General features: G+C 44.7%; 1 protein-coding gene and 1 pseudogene across 2 annotated transcripts in view; one reads left to right on the top strand and one right to left on the bottom strand.

The window, feature by feature from the left end:
- The first annotated feature begins 2,629 nt into the window (after positions 1 to 2,629).
- SAXO1 (stabilizer of axonemal microtubules 1) overlaps positions 2,630 to 21,204 on the top strand; it is a 107,965-nt gene continuing 89,390 nt past the window's right edge. For both annotated transcript variants that reach the window (XM_050761332.1, XM_050761334.1), the window contains exon 1: positions 2,630 to 3,144. In XM_050761332.1, the coding sequence (XP_050617289.1) occupies positions 3,098 to 3,144 (47 nt within the window). In that variant the 5' untranslated portion in view covers positions 2,630 to 3,097. The remainder of the gene's footprint in view (positions 3,145 to 21,204) is intronic.
- On the bottom strand, positions 7,806 to 9,080 carry LOC126937695 (26S proteasome regulatory subunit 6A-like; annotated as a pseudogene).

The following is a 21,204-nucleotide window of genomic DNA, read 5'->3' on the forward strand; positions in this document are numbered from 1 at the left end:
TATGTTGCTGGTTTCAGTTTGCTAATATTTTCTTTTCTTTTTTTTTCTTTTGAGGCAGGGTCTTGCTCTCTTGCCCAGGCTGGAGTGCAGTGGTGTGATCTCACCACTTTAAACAATGTTCTGTAAAGAGTTGCTTTTCAGATGGTATATAGCAATAACTTTGGGGTTGGGTGAGTTATAAGGCCACAGAATAAAAATTGTGCAGCACCACTATGTATTAATTTTACTAAAAAATTTTAGGGAGAATACTAAACAAAGATGTCCATATTAAGAAGTAAATGAAAATTGGATCCCGTTCCCAACAAGTTCATCATCTCTATCTGAGACCACCTCAGCCTGGACTTTATTGTCTATATTGCTGTCAGCACTTTGGGTAAAGCCATTCAGCAAGTCTCTAGGAAGTTCTAAACTTTCTCACATTTTCCTGTCTTCTTCAGAGCCCTCCAAACTGTTCCAACCTCTGCCTATTACCCAGTTCCAAAGTTGCTTTCTCATTTTTGGGTATCTTTTTAGCAGCACCGCACTCTGCTGGTACCAGTTTACTGCATTAGTCCATTTTCACGCTGCTGATAAAGACATATCTGAGACTGGGAAGATAAAAAGGTTTAATTGAACTTACAGTTCCACATGGCTAGAGAGGCCTCAGAATCATGGTGGGAGGCGGACGACCCTTCTTACATGGTGGGTGGCAAGAGAAAAAAATGAAGATAAAACCATCAGATCTCATGAGACTTCTTCTCTACCATAAGAACAGTATGGGAGAAACCGCCCCCATGATTCAAACTATCTCCCACTGGGTCCCTCCCACAACATGTGGGAATTACAGGCGTACAATTCAAGATTAGATTTGGGTGGGGACACAGAACCAAACCATATCAGATGGGTCAGGGTAAGGTTGGCTGGATGTAACAAAAAATGGACAGTAAGTGTAACTAGGTGAGGGGAGGTTGTCCCTACTGTCTAGCACTGCATCTTTGGATATATCATTGTTGAGGCTTTTATCCACACCATTTTCATCGTTCTAGATCTCTACCCTCTATTGAGGGCATGGATAGGGGAAGTAGGGAGTACCGTGATTGTTGACAAGGTGGCCGCCCACAAGGGCAGTTTGAATGGCAGGGATAATGAACAGGCATTCTTCTGCTGAAAGATTTATGGATAACGTTTAGGCAGCCATCAAGAGAAGGCTGGTGTCCAGCACTCTATTTCCTCTGTGAGGACTTTGTGATGTTCTCTGTCAATGGCGATGGATGGCATGCAGGCTTTGCTTTGACTTCCAACAGCTCCCACCTGTTTTTTGTCTGGCCAGGTTTCCATTGTCCCCTTTAGCGTTCTGACTTCCTACTGGGAAGGCAAGGAGCAGCTTCCCAACCTACTGTTCTGAAGAATGATCAATAAGCTTTGCTCCTGTCTGAATCTACCTTGTTGACTTTCTGTACCTGGGGTTGGAACACTCTCTCTGTAAAAAGTCAGATAGTGAATATTTTAGCTTTTGTGGGCCGAGAGGCAAAATCAGGAATGTTTACACAAATTTTTTGAAAAAATTCAAAACTTTATTTATAGACACTGAAATTTGAATTTTAGGTAAGTTTCATATGTCATGTAATAGTATTATTTTAATTTTTTCAACCATTAAAAAATATGAAAACCATTCTTAGCTCAATGGCCAGATAGAGTCAGGTGGCCAACCTGCAGACAATAGTTTGCTGACCTCTATTCTAGAGCCTAATATTGAAGAAAAAAACCTAAAAACCAAAAAAAAACAAAAAACAAAAAAACCCTCTGAATATTAAGTGTCTTGCAGTCCAAGATGCCTCTGACTGACTCATTCACTAAAATGAATGGAAAGAGTTAGGAAGCATAGGAAAGAAAAACAAGCACAAAGATTGTCAATACTTTAAGTTCCCATTTCCCATAAGCAGGAAGCCAAACTGGTTTAAGTCCAAACAACTGGCCAGAGCAGTGTCTTTGGAACTTGCTTCATGACCAGAATCACCTGGCTTCTTGTTGAAGCTAGATTCCTGGACTAGAGGTTTTGATGCAGGGGAGCCTTCTGGTTGGGGGTGTGCTCTCGGGACCAGGTAAGCGGAAGAAACACTATTTCAGGGGGTGTAAAGGAATCTCAAAAGCTGTGGTTCTTAAAGTGTGGTCCCTGGCCCAGCAGAACCAGCATTACTTGAGAGCTTGTAAGAAATAGAAGTCCTTGGCCTACCCTAGAAACAGTGAATCAGAAACTATGGGGGTGGGGTCTGGCAATCTGGTTTTCATCAAGCCAGGTGGTCCTGATGCCCACTAAAATTTGAGCGCGTCTGCTTCAAGGCATCATTACCAGCACCTGGAGAAGTGATTGAGAACCCACCTGAGCAGAGAAGGCCTGGGCTCTCTTAAACCGCTGTGTTCTCCAGTCTGTGGGTGAGAGCAATTCTAACAGACATCTGAAGCCAAAGGCTTAGGTTTCCACAGGAAGATCTGGAAACCCTATTCAAGGCAAGCCTTTTGGAAGTCAAAGGCTGTATTCCCCTAAGAGGGGGCACCATGGATCCTAGAGACAGCAAATGCCACCCAAAGTGATGGTGAGGGAGTTTTCATCTTTTCTGCACGTGTGACCATTTACTGCACCAGAAGCTTTCTAGTGACTTCCACCTTTTCCAGGTTTCTCCAAGGTCCACTGGGGAACCCCCGTCCTGGGCCTGCCAGTGAGTTGCTGGGAGTTTCCCGACCTCACAAACGGCTCTTGTGATGTAATTGTCACCTGAGGTGTGCCCCTCCTGGTCCTGGCGACATCACAGAGGCTACCTGGGCACGGACCCCGCAGCTTCCTGGGGCCCACTCAGCAGCTCCAGGTGCCTGAGTCTGGGCTGCGGAGGCTGGGGCGGTGGCATGCAGGGTGAGGTCTCCCTGGCTGCTCCCTCGCGCTAGGCCAGCTCCAGGAGGGCAACAGACGACAGGACATTGCAAAAGGGCCACTTAAATTTTCCTTCGAGTAAACAGAACACCTGCCAAGGCCCTCGAGCCTGGGCGTGCCTCAAGCCAGGTGGTTGGGGTCCAGGAGTCGGCTGCGGCTGGCGATGCTCTGAGGGGACGTCAGGGCCTCGGGATGGCCGCTATGAAGACAAAGTGCATCTGTGAACTGTGCTCCTGCGGGTAAGGTGGCTGTGCTCAGGGCAAGGCTGGGGGAGCCTGGGCTTTCAGACTCCCGAGGAAGGGAAGCCTCCCCCAGCTGCTTCATCAGGCGGCATCACGGTGGGTTCGTTCACTTGTCACGTTTTTTAGGCCACAATTTTGTCAACTAGCATTGTGCCCGCAGATGCAACATCAGTTCTGGCAAATGTGGCTGTTTTTGGGCCTTCTGTGCCGCTTCACTTCAGAACTGCAGGAAGGCTGAAATGGGCGTGGCCGGGCAGCCTGCACTCCCTTCCCTGAAGCCCAGAAAGTGTCAGCCAAGGAGGGAGAACACCTGGCCCAGTGGGACCAGTCTTGCTCCTTTTGGGAAAGTGATAGGATGGGAGGAGAATTCCTGTAGTGTAACTGAATTTCTCATTCAGAGAGATTGTTACTTTGTCAAAGAAGTATAAGGTATTAGTAAAACTTGTTTCCACATTGTGTAGAGTTGAATGAGAATAATGAAAACATTACTTTCACAGTCGCCTGGCCTGGCCAGGTCTCTCTTCTCACCTTTAAGGAGCGTGTCTGGGTGGAAGCACAGTAAAGGTGATCCTGGGGGAAATCATGGGCTTTAGTCAGAGTCCCACGGGCTGACTGGTCTGCTGTCTCTCACATGATCTCTTAGATGTTCCTTCTACCTGCTTCCCAGGACAGCTGGGTTTCTGCTTGGCTGGGGCAGGGAGTGGGCAGCAGAGGAGCAACAGGCAAGAGGGTTCTGAGGTCAGTTCTCCTGGGCTGTCATTAATTGTGGGATCTTGGATTGGTAAATAAACTCTCGGTCACAGGTGCCTCATCTGTACCAACAATACCTACCTCATAGGACTATGATAAGAGTTAAGATCATGTACGTGAGTCCTGGTACATGGACTGTGCGTAATATGTTAGTGTCCTGAAATCTGAAAAAAGGGCAAATATGACACATGCAGATAAAAATGGTATCAGTAGTGTGGATAATTAAAGGGCACTCTACAAACTGGATCAGCAGCCTTCTACATCTCTGGCATCAATGCATGGTTCCCAACTCTGGCTGCTGATTAGAATCACACAGGGAGTTTGAAAACTATCAGTTGCTCAGGCCGTTGAATTTATAATCTCAGGGTGGGTCCTGCCAACTGTCTAAAGGTGATTCTGACCATTTGCTAGGACTGGGACTCACTGAACTAGAACATGTACAAATGTGGGTCTTGCTTTTGAGCTTTGTTAAGTGGGGCCGGAGCAGTGTATAGTCTAGGACTACATGTTACCCAGCAAAACCTTTTCTTCTAAGGCCTTCTTTCTTTTTTTCATTTTGGAGACAGTGTCCCGCTCTGTTGCCCAGGCTGGAGTGCAGTGGTGCCATCTCGCTTCACTGCAACCTACGCCTCAGGGTTCAAGTGATTCTCCTGCCTCAGCCTCCTGAGTAGATGGGATTACAGGCACATGCCACCATGCCTGGCTAATTTTCGTATTTTTAGTAGACAGGGTTTCAACCATATTGTCCAGGCTGGTTTTGAACTCCTGACCTTGGGTGATCTGCCTACCTTGGCCTCCCAAAGTGCTGGGATTACAGGCATGAGCCACTATGCCCTGCCTCTAAGGCCTTCTTTCTCCTGGGACCCTTTACATTACCTTCCTGTGTCCTGCATTGTTCTAGGCATCAGGATTGAAATGTATAAGACATAATCTCCATCTTTGCACAGCGTGCAGTCTAGGTAGGAAGGCAGAATGCTCATTAAGAGATGCAGAGCATATGTAGTGAGAAGTCTCCCTCCTGGCCCTGCAGTAGGGGTATAACTCATTTGGGTGTTCCTTCTCTGACTCTGTTCTCATTCTGTCCCTGCCAAGGAGTCACTTTCCACTGGAAGCAGGGTCTGTTCTTGTGTCTTTTCTCCTTTTCTTCTTTCCTCATCCTGTATTTTCTCCTCCACTTTATGGTTTCAGCCAGTAGTCTCTCCTGTCTTCTGAATTCCAGTTTCGTTGTCACCTTCTCAAAGTGCTTTGGTGATCCATCTGTCTCATTAATCTCAGCTTCAGCAACCTTCAAACATTCTTCTGGTATCTGCCCCATTCATGGTGCCAGCAATCTTCTATTCATCCTGGGTGAAAATTTTGATTCATCTCTTATTCTCCCTCAACCACAGCATTGAATCTCTTTTTTCTTTTCTTTTTTTTTTTTTCGAGGTGGAGTCTTACTCTGTCATGCAGCGGTGCGATCTCTGCTCACTGCAACCTTTGCCTCCTGGGTTCAAGCGATTCTTCTGCCCCAACCTCCCAAGTAGCTGGGATTACAGGTACCCATCACCATGCTGGGCTAATTTTTGTATTTTTAGTAGAGACGGGGTTTCACCATGTTGGCCAGGCTGGTCTCAAACTCCTGACCTCAAATGATCCACCTACCTTGGCCTCCAAAATTGCTGGGATTACAGGTATGAGCCACCATGCCTGGCACATATGAGTCTTTTCTAAAGTCTGGGTCCCTCCATTATAATCTTTCTTTAATTGGTCTCTTCCCTTTTATTCCCGTTATAACCCCCCTGGTTCTCTCATTTTTATGTTTGGAAACTGGTCCTAAAGTACCTTTCTAGATTTTTTCTCCCATGATTCCCTTACATGAAACTGCACCTTGAATTGGATCAGGTTTCTTGGCATCCCGAGCGGACCTGCGGATCTCCCCTCTCGGATCCTTACCCTTGCCCTTTCTCTAAAATACCTATGTTCCCTCCTCCTGCTGGACTTGTAAGGTCCTGTTTCACTTGCAAGTTCCCCATTAACCCAGCCCTGTGGCTCCCCATCAAAGAAGAACCCCGCTCCCTGTGTTCTCATCCTCTAATTATGCATCAGCATGCTTTATATCCTTGATTAATTATATATACGCTGGGAAAACAGATATTTTCTATTTTTGTGTGTGCATCGTGTTACAGCAACATACTGTTTTCTTTATAACAGCCGATGCATATGTTTTTGAATGAATGGATTGCGTTTTTTGTTTGTCAAGGTCATAACATGCTGGACTGGATTAGGAAAGTAAGATTTAGAGCTGTTCTGTCCAGTATGGTAGCCAGCTGTGGCAATTTCATTTAAATAAATGAAAGTTAAATAAAACTAAAAATTCAGTTCCTCAACTGCACAAGCCACCTTTCAAGTGCTCAGTAGCTCCCATACCAGCCCATGCAGGTATGGAGTATTTCCATCACTGCAGATAGTTCTGTTGGACAACACTGATCTTGAGTCTCATTATCTTGGAACTCTTGATCTCTCCCACTCTAATTAAATCCACTCAGTGACTGGTTGGGATGGAGTGAGGAATTTTATAGGTATTTTCTAAGCGGTGGAAGTCTGTATTTGGCTTTTCCAGTCTGAGGTCCTGGGAAAAAGCGATGGGAAGTCTGGAGGACAAGAGTGTGTGAAGAAGTCGGAGACAGCGCCCTTGAGTGGGAGGGGGAGACCGGGGTTCCTGAGTGCATCACTGGAGATTTGTGGAGACCCTCAGGGCTGCCAGGGAGGGAGAGAGGCACATTTATTCCCCCTTCTCTCCCACATTCTCTTCTTCCAAAGTTTTTTTTTTGAGCAAATAATTCTTTAATGTCCTTTCAACTTTAACTTTTGAGGACATTGTACTTGTTGGTGAGGGGGCTCTAGAGATGCTCAGAGGCCTGAATAAGAAGGTGTCCGTCTGCAGGAGCAGCTGCCAAAGGCTGCTAGGGAAAAGCCACCAATGGGTGACTCTCTTGGAGCAAGTTCTTATATTTGGCCACAAGATGGCAAACTTTTCCTGATCAATTCTCACTGCGGGTTAAAACAAATCAGCCTAAATGGAAAAGCAAAATCTTTGGAGTTCTGGATTTTATTTTATTTTTAAATAGATTTATCTTAAGTTTTCTAAAATGAGCAATTAGAGTTTAGGGTCTAGCAGAACTCAGGAAAGTGGTATGCCTTTCGGAGTAGATGACAGATTACAAAGTGAAAAGTGTTTCAAATGTCTAAATTTAAAGATTCCAACCACTGGTAAAACTTTGTAATGAGCTTTCCTGGGCTAAAAAAAATCAGACGTATTTTACTGCTTCCAGCTCAAGGCTTTGCCTCCATAACAACACTACTCCTTTCCTTGATGATCAAAATCTTGCGATTGGAATTATTACCATAAAATGTCATAATATTCTATTTTCAACATAATCAGCACCAAATAAGCAAAGTATTTGTGGTTTGTAGAAATACAGTAAGGCCAGCATCTACAAATTTTTTTGAAAGTAATGTACCACTTAATTATCTTGACTTCAGAAGCCACATGGTGGGGGAGTGCTTTGAATAGAATAACTTGTATATGGGAGTATAATGCTTCCAATTGCATCTGATTATCCCCAGCATTTCCTGTTATTGAAAAAATGCTACCCTTCAGAGTTTTATAACTTTTTTTTTTTTTTGAAACGGAGCCTTGCTCTCTCACCCAGGCTGGAGTGCAATGGTGCGATATCGGCTTACTGCAGCCTCTGCCTCCCGGGCTCACGCCATTCTCCTGCCTCAGCCTCCACAGCAACTGGGATTACAGGCGCCCGCCACTACAGCCGGCTAATTTTTGTATTTTTCGGTTTTTTTTTTTTTTGCCTCTAAGCCATCTTTTATTGCGCACTTCAGCCGCGATTCTGGCGCTGGCCTGCTGCGCCCTAGGCGTAGTACTGTAGGTTGGCTTTCTTCTTCGCCTGGACCTCCAGGATGTCTTCCATGTAGGTCTCATGGGTGAGCTCCGTGGCACCCCTGCGCAGTGTGATCATAGGCGCCTCCACGCACACAGCCTTGCACTGGGCCCCATTGAAGCCATTTGTGCAGCGGGCCAGCTCTCCGTAGCTCACGTCAGGACTGACGTTCATCTTTTGGGAGTGTATCTGCATGATTCTGGCCCGAGCCTCCTCGTTGGGCATTGGGAACTCGATCTTGCAGTCCAGGCGGCCCTAGCGGATCAGGGCGGAGTCCAGGATGTCCACCCTGTTTGTGACTGCAATTACCTTAACTTGGGTGTTGGGCTGGAAGCCATCCAGCCGGTTCAGAAGTTCCAGCATCGTCCTCTGCACCTCTTGTCCCCGGACTTCTCGCTGTTAAAGTGCTTGGTGCCTATGACATCCAGCTCATCAGTGAAGATGATGGAGGGCGCGTTCTCTTTGGCCGGGGCGAAGGCATCCCAGACTAGCCTGGCACCATCCAGTGAACATCTGCACCAGCTGGGGGCCAGCTAGCTTTAGGAAGGTGGCCTTAGTCTGTGCCCTACAGGCCCAGGCCAGGAGAGTCTTTCCCATCCCTGGGGGCCCATACATCAGCACCCGTTTTGGAGGTTGGATCCCCAGGTTCTCAAACTTCTCATTGTGGTTCATTGACAATAAAATGGCCACTACCAGTTCCTGGATCTGCTTGTCCAAGCCCCCATTGTCACTGTATTGCTCTGTGGGCCTCTCATCCACCTCCATGGCCTTCACCCGCGAGTTGTACTCTGTGGGCAGCATCTCCAGGATCGGATAGGAGTCTTTGTTCACACCCACCAGGTCTCCTGGCTTTAGCTTTTCAGCATCCACCAATCCAATCACAGGCAGGAAGTACCTCTGTCGTGTAGAGGTTTTGATCACAGCATACTTGCCCTTCCTCTGGGAGTCCAGGTCAATATTGGCACCATCCTCCTTTTGGTCATTGGGATCAACATCCAGGAGCCTGATGACGTTGGAGACAAGGTACACCAGGGTCTTGTTCACTTTGATTTTCTCACTGTTCTCTTTGATCTTGTCCTTCATGGCTTGGAGCTTGTGGGTGACTCTCAACATTTCACTCTTCATGATCTTGATCTCACTGTCCAGAAGCTGTGTGTGTGTATGATCTCCATGGACATCTTGAGCACCTCCTCCCCAGTTCCATCTTGCTTGGCCTCATCCCACACCGTCGCCATCTTCTCTTCTAGTTTTTGTATTTTTAGTAGAGATAGGGTTTCACCATGTTGGCCAGGCTGGTCTTGAACTCCTGACCTTGTGATTCACCCACCTCAGCCTCCCAAACTGCTGAGACTTCAGGTGTGAGCTACCACTCCTGGCCCAGAGTTTTATAATATTAGACCACCTTCCATCTTTACAGTATTTTGAAAATTCAAAAAATATTTTCCCATATATTAATATCTTACTGTGAGTCCCTCAACATGGGAAGCATTGCTTAGTTTGGAAAGTCGATTCCTTGATTTTAGCCTGTCTTTTCCCTGGGGATGTTTTCAGTCTATTGAGCTGTTCTTTCCCAGATGACTAAATTTGAAACTATGGTTTGGTGGGGAGTGGGTGGCACAAGGCAGGGCTGCTGTAGATAAAGTAAAATGTTAATCAGCCTTTTAAAGCTGAAAGGGATCTTAGCGGTCTCTAGCTCTATTTTACAGATGAGGAAATAGAAACATTGAGATTAATTTTAATATATGGGAACACGTTTTGTCAAGCTTCAGGCACAATTTAGGTCAATCAATTAAATTTTATTCATCTTTTACTGGGTATCAGACACTGTGCTAGGTGTTAAAATTTACAGTCCAGTCTATTTTTGAGTCACACTGGACCATTTAAAAAATTGATACATAATGATTGTACATATTTCTGGGGTCCAAGTGACATTTTGATATATGCATATAACATGTATTAGCATATCAGTCACTTCACACATTGATCATTTTTTTGTATTGGGAACCTTACAAATAATCTTCTAGCTATTTTGAAATATATGGCAAATTATAACTATAGTCACCCTACTGTATTATCGAACACTAGAATTTATTTCTTCTATCCAACTGTATTTTTGTATCCATTAACCAACTTAATTAGTGCCCCCAACTCCCACAATGGGCCATTTTTGACTGTAGAGTACCATAAGAAGGCTCTTGTCCAACTGAGAAAATAGTATCTGATATAAAAAAAAAAGTGTAATTCTAAAAGCCTTTTAGTAAAGTAATATAAATAGCGAATCTTACTCCTGAGAATAAAATGTAGTAACACTGCTTTTTCTAAAATTCTTGTAAAAAAATTGTTAATGAAGGGATTGATAGAGCTTACTTTTATATCTGATTATTTTATGGCTTACAGTGCACAATTTTAAAGATTTTGTGCAATCTTGCAGGAAATTCCAGGACTGGGTAATGTATCATGAAATATTTATGAAGCATTGGTAGTATGTGCAGCATTTCATAAAAAAAGGTAGTCCCATAGAGGACTCAAAAATTGCTGAAAAGGATGTGGATTTGGCCCTTTCACAAAGCTTGCAGAGGAAGGTGATCTCAGGGGCAGCCATGTATCTGCAACTTAAATCAGCTATGTTAAGCAGGGAGGAACTTGTTATTTTAATTTTGGAAAATATTTTCTTCACATTGATGGAAATTTCCTTAACCTTAGATTTTATTTTCTTAGAGTCTCTGTTACAAATTAAGAGGAAGGAAAAAAAAAAAATTGAGGACTTGGTTTGATATTACATGTTTTAAGAAGAATTCTTATTTTTAATTTAAATAAAATTGACTTCATAAATTCTGACTAAGGAAAAAAGAGACAAAGAACAGCCTTTAACAGATACTTGCTGATGACTTATCTTTAGCAGAATCCAGATAGAAATGCCAAGGAAAAAAAAAAAAAGAAAAACTTTCACTTTAAGATTGAATTTTTAGCCGGGCGCGGTGGCTCAAGCCTGTAATCCCAGCACTTTGGGAGGCCGAAATGGGTGGATCACAAGGTCAGGAGATCGAGACCATCCTGGCTAACCCGGTGAAACCCTGTCTCTACTAAAAAATACAAAAAAAAAAACTAGCCGGGCGAGGTGGTGGGCGCCTGTAGTCCCAGCTACTCGGGAGGCTGAGGCAGGAGAATGGCGTAAACCCGGGAGGCGGAGCTTGCAGTGAGCTGAGATCCGGCCACTGCACTCTAGCCTGGGCGACAGAGCAAGACTCCGTCTCAAAAAAAAAAAAAAAAAAAAAAAAAGATTGAATTTTTATTGTAGATTTCATGTACTTTTCATGTTAAGTATGTTATGCTCCTTAAAAATGGCCTTTGATATCAGAATTAATGTTTAATTGTTCATAAATACCTTTCACCTTATAAAATGAGTACAAATGGGTATATGTCATATTTCAGATATTGTTAGAGTACAACTTCATATTCAAATTACAGCAGTAAATATGATCTATTTGACCTTATAGTCTGATGATGGATCCGTTCAGAGTAACATGTTCTAATTCTGTTCTGTAGTGGGCAGTTTTAAATATCATTCCCTCCATCGCTATTAAAATATTTATTACTGACCTTCAAGTGATTTACAGTTTATTTGGAAAGATGACATGTCTCGGGATGGGTGGTGGAGAGGCGGAAATAGCTACCCTTAGATGAATGAGACCAATAAAACAAGTGATGTAGGATGTGAGGGGTGGGAGAGGCACTTTGGGAGCGGGTAGCCGAGGAAGGCTTTAGGATGGAGAAGTAATGAGGAAAGTGAAGCTGGAGTCAGACTGCCTGGTTTCAAATGCTGGCTCTGCCACTTTTTAACTGTGGGAGCATATGCAAACCATTTTATCTTTCTGTAAAGTAGGGATAACAATACCTTATTCTTAAGGTTGGTGTGAGGATTAGGTGGGAGAGGAGCACAGGCCCTGGAGGAAAAGGGTGTGTTGGAGGTGAGTGAGACTGCCTCTGCTGCAGGGCATGGCTGTCAGAGAGACATGGAAGACATCATGTCCACCGGAGCACTTGAGCCTGCCAGGAGATTGTGCCAGAAGCTTGCTGGAGGCAAGTTGCAGAGGGACCCTTACATGTCTCAGAATGTGAACTCACCAGCAAAGAGCCATGGATGGATTTTGAGCTGATAGTAAAACAGATAAAACAGTCTTCTCCCCTCCCAAAAAAGCCTTAAAAGAGTAGAATTTCTTTTCTTCTTCTTTTTTAAAATACAGAGATGAGATGTCACTATGTTGCCTAGGTTAGTCCCAAACTCCTGGGCTCAAGCAATCTTCCTGCCTCGGTCTCCTGAAGTGCTGGTGTGAGCCACTGTGCCTGGCTCCCTCCCTCCCTCCCTCCTTCTATCTCTCCCTCCCTCCCTCCCTCCCTCCCTCCCTTCCTTCCTTCCTTCCTTCCTTCCTTCCTTCCTTCCTTCCTTCCTTCCTCCCTTCCTTCCTCCCTTCCTCCCTTCCTCCCTTTCCTTCCTCCCCCTCCCTTCCCCTCCCCCTTTCCCTTGCCCTCCCCTCCCCTTCCCCTCCCCTCCCCTCCCCTCCCCTCCCCTCCCCTCCCCTCCCCTCCCCCTCCTTTCCTCTCCTTCCCTCCCCCCTCCTCCCCCCCCTTCCCCTCCCCTCCCCCCTTCCCCTCCTCTCCCCCCTTCCCCTCCCCTCCCCCTCTCCTCTCCCCTTTCCTTTCCTTTCTTTTTTTCCTTCTTTCCTTCTTGCTTCTTCAGAAATGCCCAATATCTGAATTAGGTTGACTTTAAATCTGTTAATGTTTTGGTTTTTCTGAGTGGATTTGTAGTTTGCTAATACTTCATTAAATATATTTTATCTCCATTCCATTCTTGTCCTTTTTATTAACTTGATTCAACAAATGATTAAGTCATGATTTACTATGAGAAGTGGCAGAGTATTGAGGTTCCAAGTGCAGATTGTGGAGCCAGACTATCTTGGTTCAAATCCCAGCCTTTCCACTCCCTAGCTGTGTCATGTTGAACCATTTCACAGTGAAGTTTCTGCTTCCGTGTATCTCAGTGTTCTCATCAGTAAAATGGAGATAGAACCTGACTCACAGAGTTATTGAGGGGATTTAATCAGTATTAAATACGCAGGTAGAACAATGTCATATTGTTATAGAACTATAACATCCACAGTAAGGCATAGGTAGATGTTACTAAATAAGCATAAAGGTCTGTGTTCTAGGCAATGAAGCCTGAGGAAGCATACTTGCCTGAACACTTGAGTCTGAGTGGGAGATCCTGCCAGAAGCTCTGTGGAACTGGTACTCTAGAGAAGAGAGTTATGTTTGTTTACTAACTTGTAGGTAATACAAAATGCCCTCAAAGAATTAACTCAGGGGGATGTAATCTGGTGTTTGGGGGGCTTGATTAAATTTGGATGATAAGAATGGTCTGCAAAGACTTCATGTGCTCTTTATACTCTGGGAGGCTCTCTGCCCTTTCTGGGATGTCTACATTTGAGTCTAGCATTTATTAGGCTTTGTGAGTTCAGACTGACATTAACAAACAATAAGGTTAAGTTGCTATTCAGTTTAGAACTTTGTAAGTATTCAATGACTCGGGGGATTAAAGACAAACTCCCTGCATAGCATACCCTACTATACTGTTTTTTTTTTTTTTGTCTTTACCATCTTGTTCAAAGAAACTTTGAAGTTTCTCTGGTTGTTTCTCTAAAAGGAAAGAACAGTGTTTCTAAATGACTGTCAAATTAGCCACTAAGCAAAATACATCCTTATGTTTTAAATATCTAGACAATCCAAAAGCCCCTCATTCTAATGTTAACAAATTGGGTTTGTAATGTAAAAAATCAGTTAAGTTGCTCCCAGTGCTGGTCAATAACTAACTTTTATAAACTACATTATGCAGTAACTATTTTAAAAAATCACAAGCTTTCCCCATAACAGTCCTATTTCTCTTTCAAGTATGATGCATTTCAAGTCTTTTCCAAATAAGAAAATCTACATACCATCGGTGAACAACAGCTCCAAATGAAGAGCAGAATCAATTGAATACTTTGTTCTTTTATCTTGCTTCAAATGGGAGGGCAGCGAGTAATATTAGGGGAAGAACATGCAATGACTGTTGGGATTGCAGTCCTGGATTTAATTACTTATAAGCCTTGTGAACCTTTAACATCTCTAGACTTTCAAAAATCAGTGATCCTCAGGCAGTGAGGTTCCCACCATCTATAGTGGTGTTTTTCCAGGTCCAGACAACTTCCATGTCAGGGCCCTGAAGGTGTCTGCAGAGGTCTTCTCTGGCCTCAGCTGGTGACCTCCAGAGAAGTCAGGGAAAAGGGGACATGGGGCACAGACCTGAAGGTGGACAGATGTTTTCCTGACTTCTCCAGAATTGAATGGCTAGTTGGTAGTATGTGTCTTTCTCGGACCTCATGGCTCTTGGAGTGTCTGATCTGTTTTCTTCTGGGCACTCTGACTTCCTCTGCATGTTGGCTGGCTGTGGTTGCCCCAGCCCTAGCATCATACCGCTTCTCATTTCAGAGAACTGAAGAGTTTAGTGTGCTGTTTCCAAATTCCAAAGAAAAGAGCACCTGGTTGGGTCCAGCCTGTGACAGGTGGCTCTTCTGGCATCAGGCTGTCTCCTGTGGTCTAATAAGCTGAGCACCAGGAGGAGGGGGGTTACATAGAACAAACTGGGCAGCTAGAGGAGAGCTGTTTTAGGTTATAAGGACGTAGATAGGAAGAAAATAAGAGGAAAAAATTAGCCTTCCAAAGATTCTTGCCAAGATACCCTTGTGGATAAAGTTAGTGAAAGATGGGTTGGATGATAGTATTAGGCTAGGTGGATTCCCAGGTCATTGAACAAGCAGGCCAAAAGAGTGTCAACGGATTGCTTTTTACCTGCTTAGAACAATATCACCATTGTTAGTGATACTGGAACAATATCCCCATGCCCTAGAACTCTCTTGTTAGCTTTATCTTGTTCATTTTTAATCAAAACGTGGATGAAGACACAGAAGACACCCTTATCAAATGTGCTGAGAACACAAAATGAGAAGAACATAGGAAGCATAATAGATGACAGAATGAAGATTCAAAATTATTTTGGTTAGGCCCAGTGGCTCACGCCTGTAATCCTAGCACTTGGGGAGGCTGAGGTAGGCAAATCTTGAGCCTGGGAATTCAAGACCAGCCTGGGCCACATGGTGAAACCCTGTTTCTACAAAAAATACAACAACAAAAAATTAACTGGTTATGGGTAGTGCGTGCCTGTAGTCCCAGGTACTGGGGATGCTGAGGTGGGACGATGGCTTGAGCCTTGAAGGCGGAGGTTGCAGTGATGCAGTGAGCTGAGATCGCACCACTGAATCCCAGTCTGGGAAACAGGGCAAGACCCTGTCTCAAAAAAAAAAAAAAAATTATTTTGACAGGCTGAAATGCTGGGCCCCAAACAAGCTGGAACTTAGCAAGAGTAAGCATGAAGTTTGACATTTGGGATGAAAAATCAATTATACATAGTCATAATGGAGGTGGTTTATCTTGGCCTTTTCAGTTTGTGAAAAGGTCTTGGGGTTTTACTTAGCTACAGTTTTATGTGATCTGATGGTAGGATGTGGCTGTGAAGAAGCATTAACTTAGTTTCATGCTAAATGGAGCTAGAGTGTCCAGGTTAGCAGATGTAATTACTTCACTGGACTTTTGCCTTGTCAGACCACAACTGAAAGATGCTCTTCCATGTGGACACTTTTTATTTTTTTGGTATACCTGCTGGTGACCAGGATGGCCAGGTTATGGGGAATGCATTCTGAAAGTGAGAAAACTTGAACTTGACAACAGCAGGAGATAGATGGATAATAACCTAGTATTCCAATGCTGTAGTCTATAGAAGAGGGCTTTTACTTGTTCTGGATTGTTCAGAATGTGGAACCAAAACCCATGTGGATTTGGGGTCAATACTAATAAAGAATTTTGTAGCAGTTAGAACCATAAGAAACTGAATTGGTCTACTTTTTCTTTCTTTTTTCTTTTGAGACAGTGTCTCACTGTCACCATGGCTGGAGTGCAGTGGTGCTGTCTGGGCTCACTGCAACCTCTGCCTCCAGGGTTCAAGTGATTGCTCCTGCCTCAGACTCTCGAGGAGCTGGGATTACAGGCACGCACCACCATGCTTGGGTAATTTTTGTATTTTTTGTAGAGGTGGGGTTTCGCCATTTTGGCTAGGCTGGTCTTGAACTCCTGACCTCAAGCTGAACACCCGCCTCAGTCTCCCAAAGTGCTGGGATTACAGGTGCGAGCGAACCATGTCTGGCCAAAATAGAATTTTTCTGACCCTTGAGCTGGGTGTGTGTCTGTGAGATGCTATGGAAAGGGCTCTGGCATTGGACAGGAGGTTTAACAAAATTATCTCTAGGGTCACTTTCAACACTAGAAACCCAGATTTCTGGAAAGACAGAAGAGCCTTTTTTTTTTTTTTTTTTTTGTCATTAATGTCTCAGCAAAGAAGATTATTTATTTTAATATGATTATTGGACTTGAGAAGCTCTTACAGAGAACTATGGGTACATGTGATAGGAAAAATAAGCTGAGATCCATATGCACCCGGAAAAAACAAGAAAATTAAGAGACTTCTTAAGGCATCTATATTTAACATATAAAGCACATAACCAGACTTTAGCATCCTGTCTCTAAGCACTGCTCCTACTGAATCTGCCTTTTTACCTGGTGCCTCTGCTTTCCTGAGAGCCGTTGGATAACTTTTGGGTAGTGTATTAAAAAGCTTCATCTGTTGCTTCCACAACTTCCCTGATTATGTCTGCATGTAGCAGTTCACGTTAAGGAGGCTTTTGTGGGCTAGCCTGGGACTTTAGCCATGACGTGAAGCAATACGTTGTGAGAAATGTATTTCAGGCTTCCAACAGCCGTGTACTGACTTTTGAAACATGTTCCGTTGCAAAGCTGGAATGACCCATGTTGCTCTCTAAGATGTCCCACTTCACACCCATCTTGGAGCCTTTCCTAAACTGGGTTCTGGTCTTGGAAGCCGCCTTTGCACCTTCCTGCCAACCATGGCAGTTCCTGAAATTCTGACACTTACATGAATCAAGCCTTCCTGTTTCTCTTCCACTGCTCTATCTAGAAGTGAATTTTAAGAGGCTTTTCTTCCCCAAAAAGAATTTGAAGAATCATAAATAACTTTACATGATGCAGTACAATAAAAAGGGAAAACATGGAGAATAGTTCCGTGGTTTTTTTTTAATTTTGAGATGGAGTCTTGCTGTGTCACCCAGGCTGGAGTGCAGTGGCGCAATCTCGGCTCACTACAAGCTCCGCTTCCCGGGTTCACACCATTCTCCTGCCTCAGCCTCCCCAGTAGCTGGGACTACGGGCGCCCGCCACCAGGCGTGGATGTTTTTAAATGATGGACTAGGGAAAGCTCCTGGAATGGTTATATTATTCAGGATTCTTGGTTGAAGTAACTGAAATGGACGCTGGCTTGTTTAAGAAGAAGGCTGTGGGGCAGTTTGCAGAAGTGTGGAGAGGCAAGGTTGGAATATGGACAGGTACAGGAGAGGTCAGGAGACCAGAGCCACAGCCCAAATCACTCTGCAGAGACTGGTGAGCCGGCTGCTGAGGGCTGCTCTGGAGCAGCATGCTGTATCTGCAACAGCTGTCACTGGCCATGTCCTGGCGCTGCCAGTGTCCCTGTCTGTAGAATGAGTTCTTCACTGTCACCCCAGTTTTTAAAAAAAATTCTTTTTTCATCTTTTATTTTAGATTCTGTGAGCAAGTGTGCAGGTTTGTTATGAAGGTATGTTGTGTGATGCTGAGGTTTGGGGTACGGTTGAACCTGTCACTCAGGAAGTTAGCAGAGTACCCAATAGGTAGTTTTTCAACTCTTGTCCCTCTGCTTGTATTTTCCAGTGTCACTCTAGATTTTTTGGCATCAGTTGGCCTTTTTTTTTTTTCTTTTTCTTTTCTATCTCTTTCTCTTTTCTTTCTGCCTTTGCCTTGTGACAGGGTCTCACTGTATTGCCCAGGCTGGTCTCAAACTCCTGGGCTCAAGTAATCTGCCCATCTCTGCCTCCTAAAGTGCTGAGAGTACAGGCATGAGCCACCTCGCCAGGTCCTATTGGTCTACATTAAAGTTGCAGAGGGGAGCTTCTTACCGGCCAGGCCTTGGTCACATGCTCAGGCCTCACAGAAGAAGGGTGGGGAGTGGGAGGGGTGCCTCACTTCTTGGTTTCTGTAGTGGCAGGTGAGCACTGCCTGCCACAAGATGAATGTGGTGGGAATTCATCAAATGAAAGGCACCTCAAAAAATATTAGGTAGCTTAAAAAAAAAAAAACTCAGATGTTAGGTAGCTAAAAGAAAATGGCTGGCTAAAAATAATGTTTGTTTACATTTCTGTGTTCATTTATGAAAAGGCTCAACTTAGGCTACAGCATGGTTTCTAATCTGTGGCACCAATGGGCATTTTTGTTGTGGGGCCTGTCCTGTGCATTGTAGGGTGTTTAGCAGTATCTTTGGCCACTACCCACTGGATACCAGTGGCATCTACCCCGCTTTTGACTATCAAAAATGTGTCTGCATGTTGCCATATGTTTCCTGGGGTCAAAATTGACCTCAGTTTTGAGAACCCCAGTTGAGAATCACTGGGCTAGAAGCATTCTCAAGCCGTGGGTTATGCTTTTATTTATTTTTTGAGATGGAGTCTTGCTCCCTCACCCAGGCTGGAGTGCAGTAGCGCAATCTCGGCTCACTGCAACCTCCACCACCTGGGTTCAAGTGATTCTCCTGCCACAGCCTCCCGAGCAGCTGGGACTGCGGGCATGCACCACCATGCCCAGCTAATTTCTTTTCTTTTCTTTTTTTTTTTTTTGAAAGAGTCTTGCTCCGTCGCCCAGGCTGGAGTGCAGTGGCACGATCTTGGCTCTCTGCAAGCTCCACTTCCTGGGTTCACGCCGTTCTCCTGCCTCAGCCTCCTGAGTAGCTGGGACTACAGGCGCCCACCACCACGCCTGGCTAATTTTTTTGTATTCTTAGTAGAGACGGGGTTTCACCGTGTTAGCCAGGATGGTCTCTATCTCCTGACCTCATGAGACCTGCCTCGGCCTCCCAAAGTGCTGGGATTATAGGCATGAGCCACCACGCCTGGCTGGGTTATGCTTTCATAGCCTTGCATTAATGGCTTTATCACAGGAATGGATATTATATTATTGTCCTTGGAGAGTGACAAAGCTTTTCTCATGATGGTCCCCTTCCCCTGCATGTGAATGTCTGAATCTTCAGTGTTCTCAGCCTTCATTGTACCTGAGAATCAACTGGAGAACTGTTTGAAGGAGGCCGATTTCTGGTCCCTACTTCATAGATTTTAATTCTGTGGGTCTGAGGCCCAGGAATCTGCAAGTTTTGACAACCTTGGTGACTCAGATGCCGGTGGGTGATGGACCACACTTTAAAAAACACACGGCTACTTCATTGAGTGTCAACCCCCGAAACATAAAGATGTGTGTTTTTTTTTTTTTTTTTTGAGACGGAGTCTCGCTCTGTCGCCCAGGCTAGAGTGCAGTGGCCGGATCTCAGCTCACTGCAAGCTCCGCCTCCCGGGTTTACGCCATTCTCCTGCCTCAGCTTCCCAGTAGCTGGGACTACAGGCGCCCGCCACCTCGCCCAGCTAGTTTTTTGTATTTTTAGTAGAGACGGGGTTTCACCATGTTAGCCAGGATGGTCTCGATCTCCTGACCTTGTGATCCGCCCGTCTTGGCCTCCCAAAGTGCTGGGATTACAGGCTTGAGCCACCGCGCCCGGCCTTTTTTTTTTTTTTTTAAAGAAATGTGTCTGGGTGCCATGGCTCATGTCTGTAATCCCAGCAACTTGGGAGGCTGAGGCAGAAGGATCTTTTGAGGCCAGAAATTTGAGACTAGCACCATAGTGATACTCAGTCTCTTAAAAACAAACAAACAAACAAATAAATAAATAAATGGGCCGGGTGCAATGGCTCACGCCTGTAATCCCCAACACGTTGGGAGGCAGAAGTGGGTGGATCACTCGAGGTTAGGCGTTCGAGAGTAGCCTTGCCAACGTGGTGAAACTCTGTCTCTACTAAACATACAAAAATTAGCCGGGCGTGGTGGTACACGCATGTAATCCCAGCTACTTGGGAAGCCGAGGCACCAGAATCAGTTGAACCCGGGAGGCAGAGCTTGCAATAAGCAGGGATCACAACACTGCACTCCAGCCTGGGTGACAGAATGAGACTCTGTCTCAAAAACAAAAAACAAAAAAACAAAAATAATTAGCCAGGCATGGTGGTGCACACTTGTAGTCCCAGTTACCTGGAGGCTGTGGAATGAGGATTGCTGGAACCCAGGAGCTTGAGGCTACAGTAAGCCATGATCTGCCATTGTACTCCAGGTTGGTTGACATAGGAAGGGATACAGTTTTAAGACTTCCAAATCTTTCTATTCATCGATTAAAAAGAAGCAAGGTAAAGATGCTGTCTGTTCTTAGGCTTTTTTGGAAGGGGTTGTGTGGAACCAGCTTTGACACATGACACCAGCACTCATCGCCCTTCATCATCATCAGCAGGAAGTACTCTCTCTTGTTTTGAGCTCTGATTTGCCTTACATCTTTTTCAGGAAAGGACCTTTTACTCTCCACCCGCTTAAGTATTAGAGAAGCCTCTCAGGGAGGTTTCTATGCTTTCCTGATGTCCCAGGTCTCTTGAGTGGTCTTGTTTACGGTCTTGACTTCCTAACCCCAGGATAAAGAGGGAACACTGAACCTCAGCGGCACTGGCTTTATTTTTCATGTAGAGCCTCTATGATTGGATGTTGTCCAACATTCTGGTTGTTCTCCAGGGATGGAGGAGACAACAGGTAGGTAATACCTGTGACAAAGCTGTGGACCTCCTGAGCCTCTAAGCCCCTCTCAGAGGAAGTCTTAAATCTGTGAAAGAAGATCCCATCCACTGACAAAGCATCTTGTAGTTTTGAAGTATGTTTGGTGGCTTCTTTGAGCTACTTGTTTCTATTTTCACTCCTGCTCTATCTGGGGCTAGTCAATGATACTTCTAACAGAAATTTTTCTAAAACTCTGATCGGGTAATTTTGCCAATTTATTTTTTATTTTTAAAATTTAATTAAGTTTTTTTTTTTTGAAACAGAGTTTTGCTCTATTGCCCAGGCTGGAGTGCAGCAGCGTGATCTCGTCTCACTGCAACCTTGCCCCCTAGTTTCAAGGGATTCTTGTGCCTCAGCCTTCGGAGTAGCTGGGATTACAGGCGCCCAACACCACGCCTGGCTAAGTTTTTGTATTTTTAGTAGAGATGGGGTTTCACCACGTTGACCAGGCTGGTCTTGTACTCCTGGCTTCAAGTGA

Source organism: Macaca thibetana, chromosome 15, assembly GCF_024542745.1.
Source record: "Macaca thibetana thibetana isolate TM-01 chromosome 15, ASM2454274v1, whole genome shotgun sequence".
In the NCBI taxonomy this organism is placed as follows: domain Eukaryota; kingdom Metazoa; phylum Chordata; class Mammalia; order Primates; family Cercopithecidae; genus Macaca; species Macaca thibetana.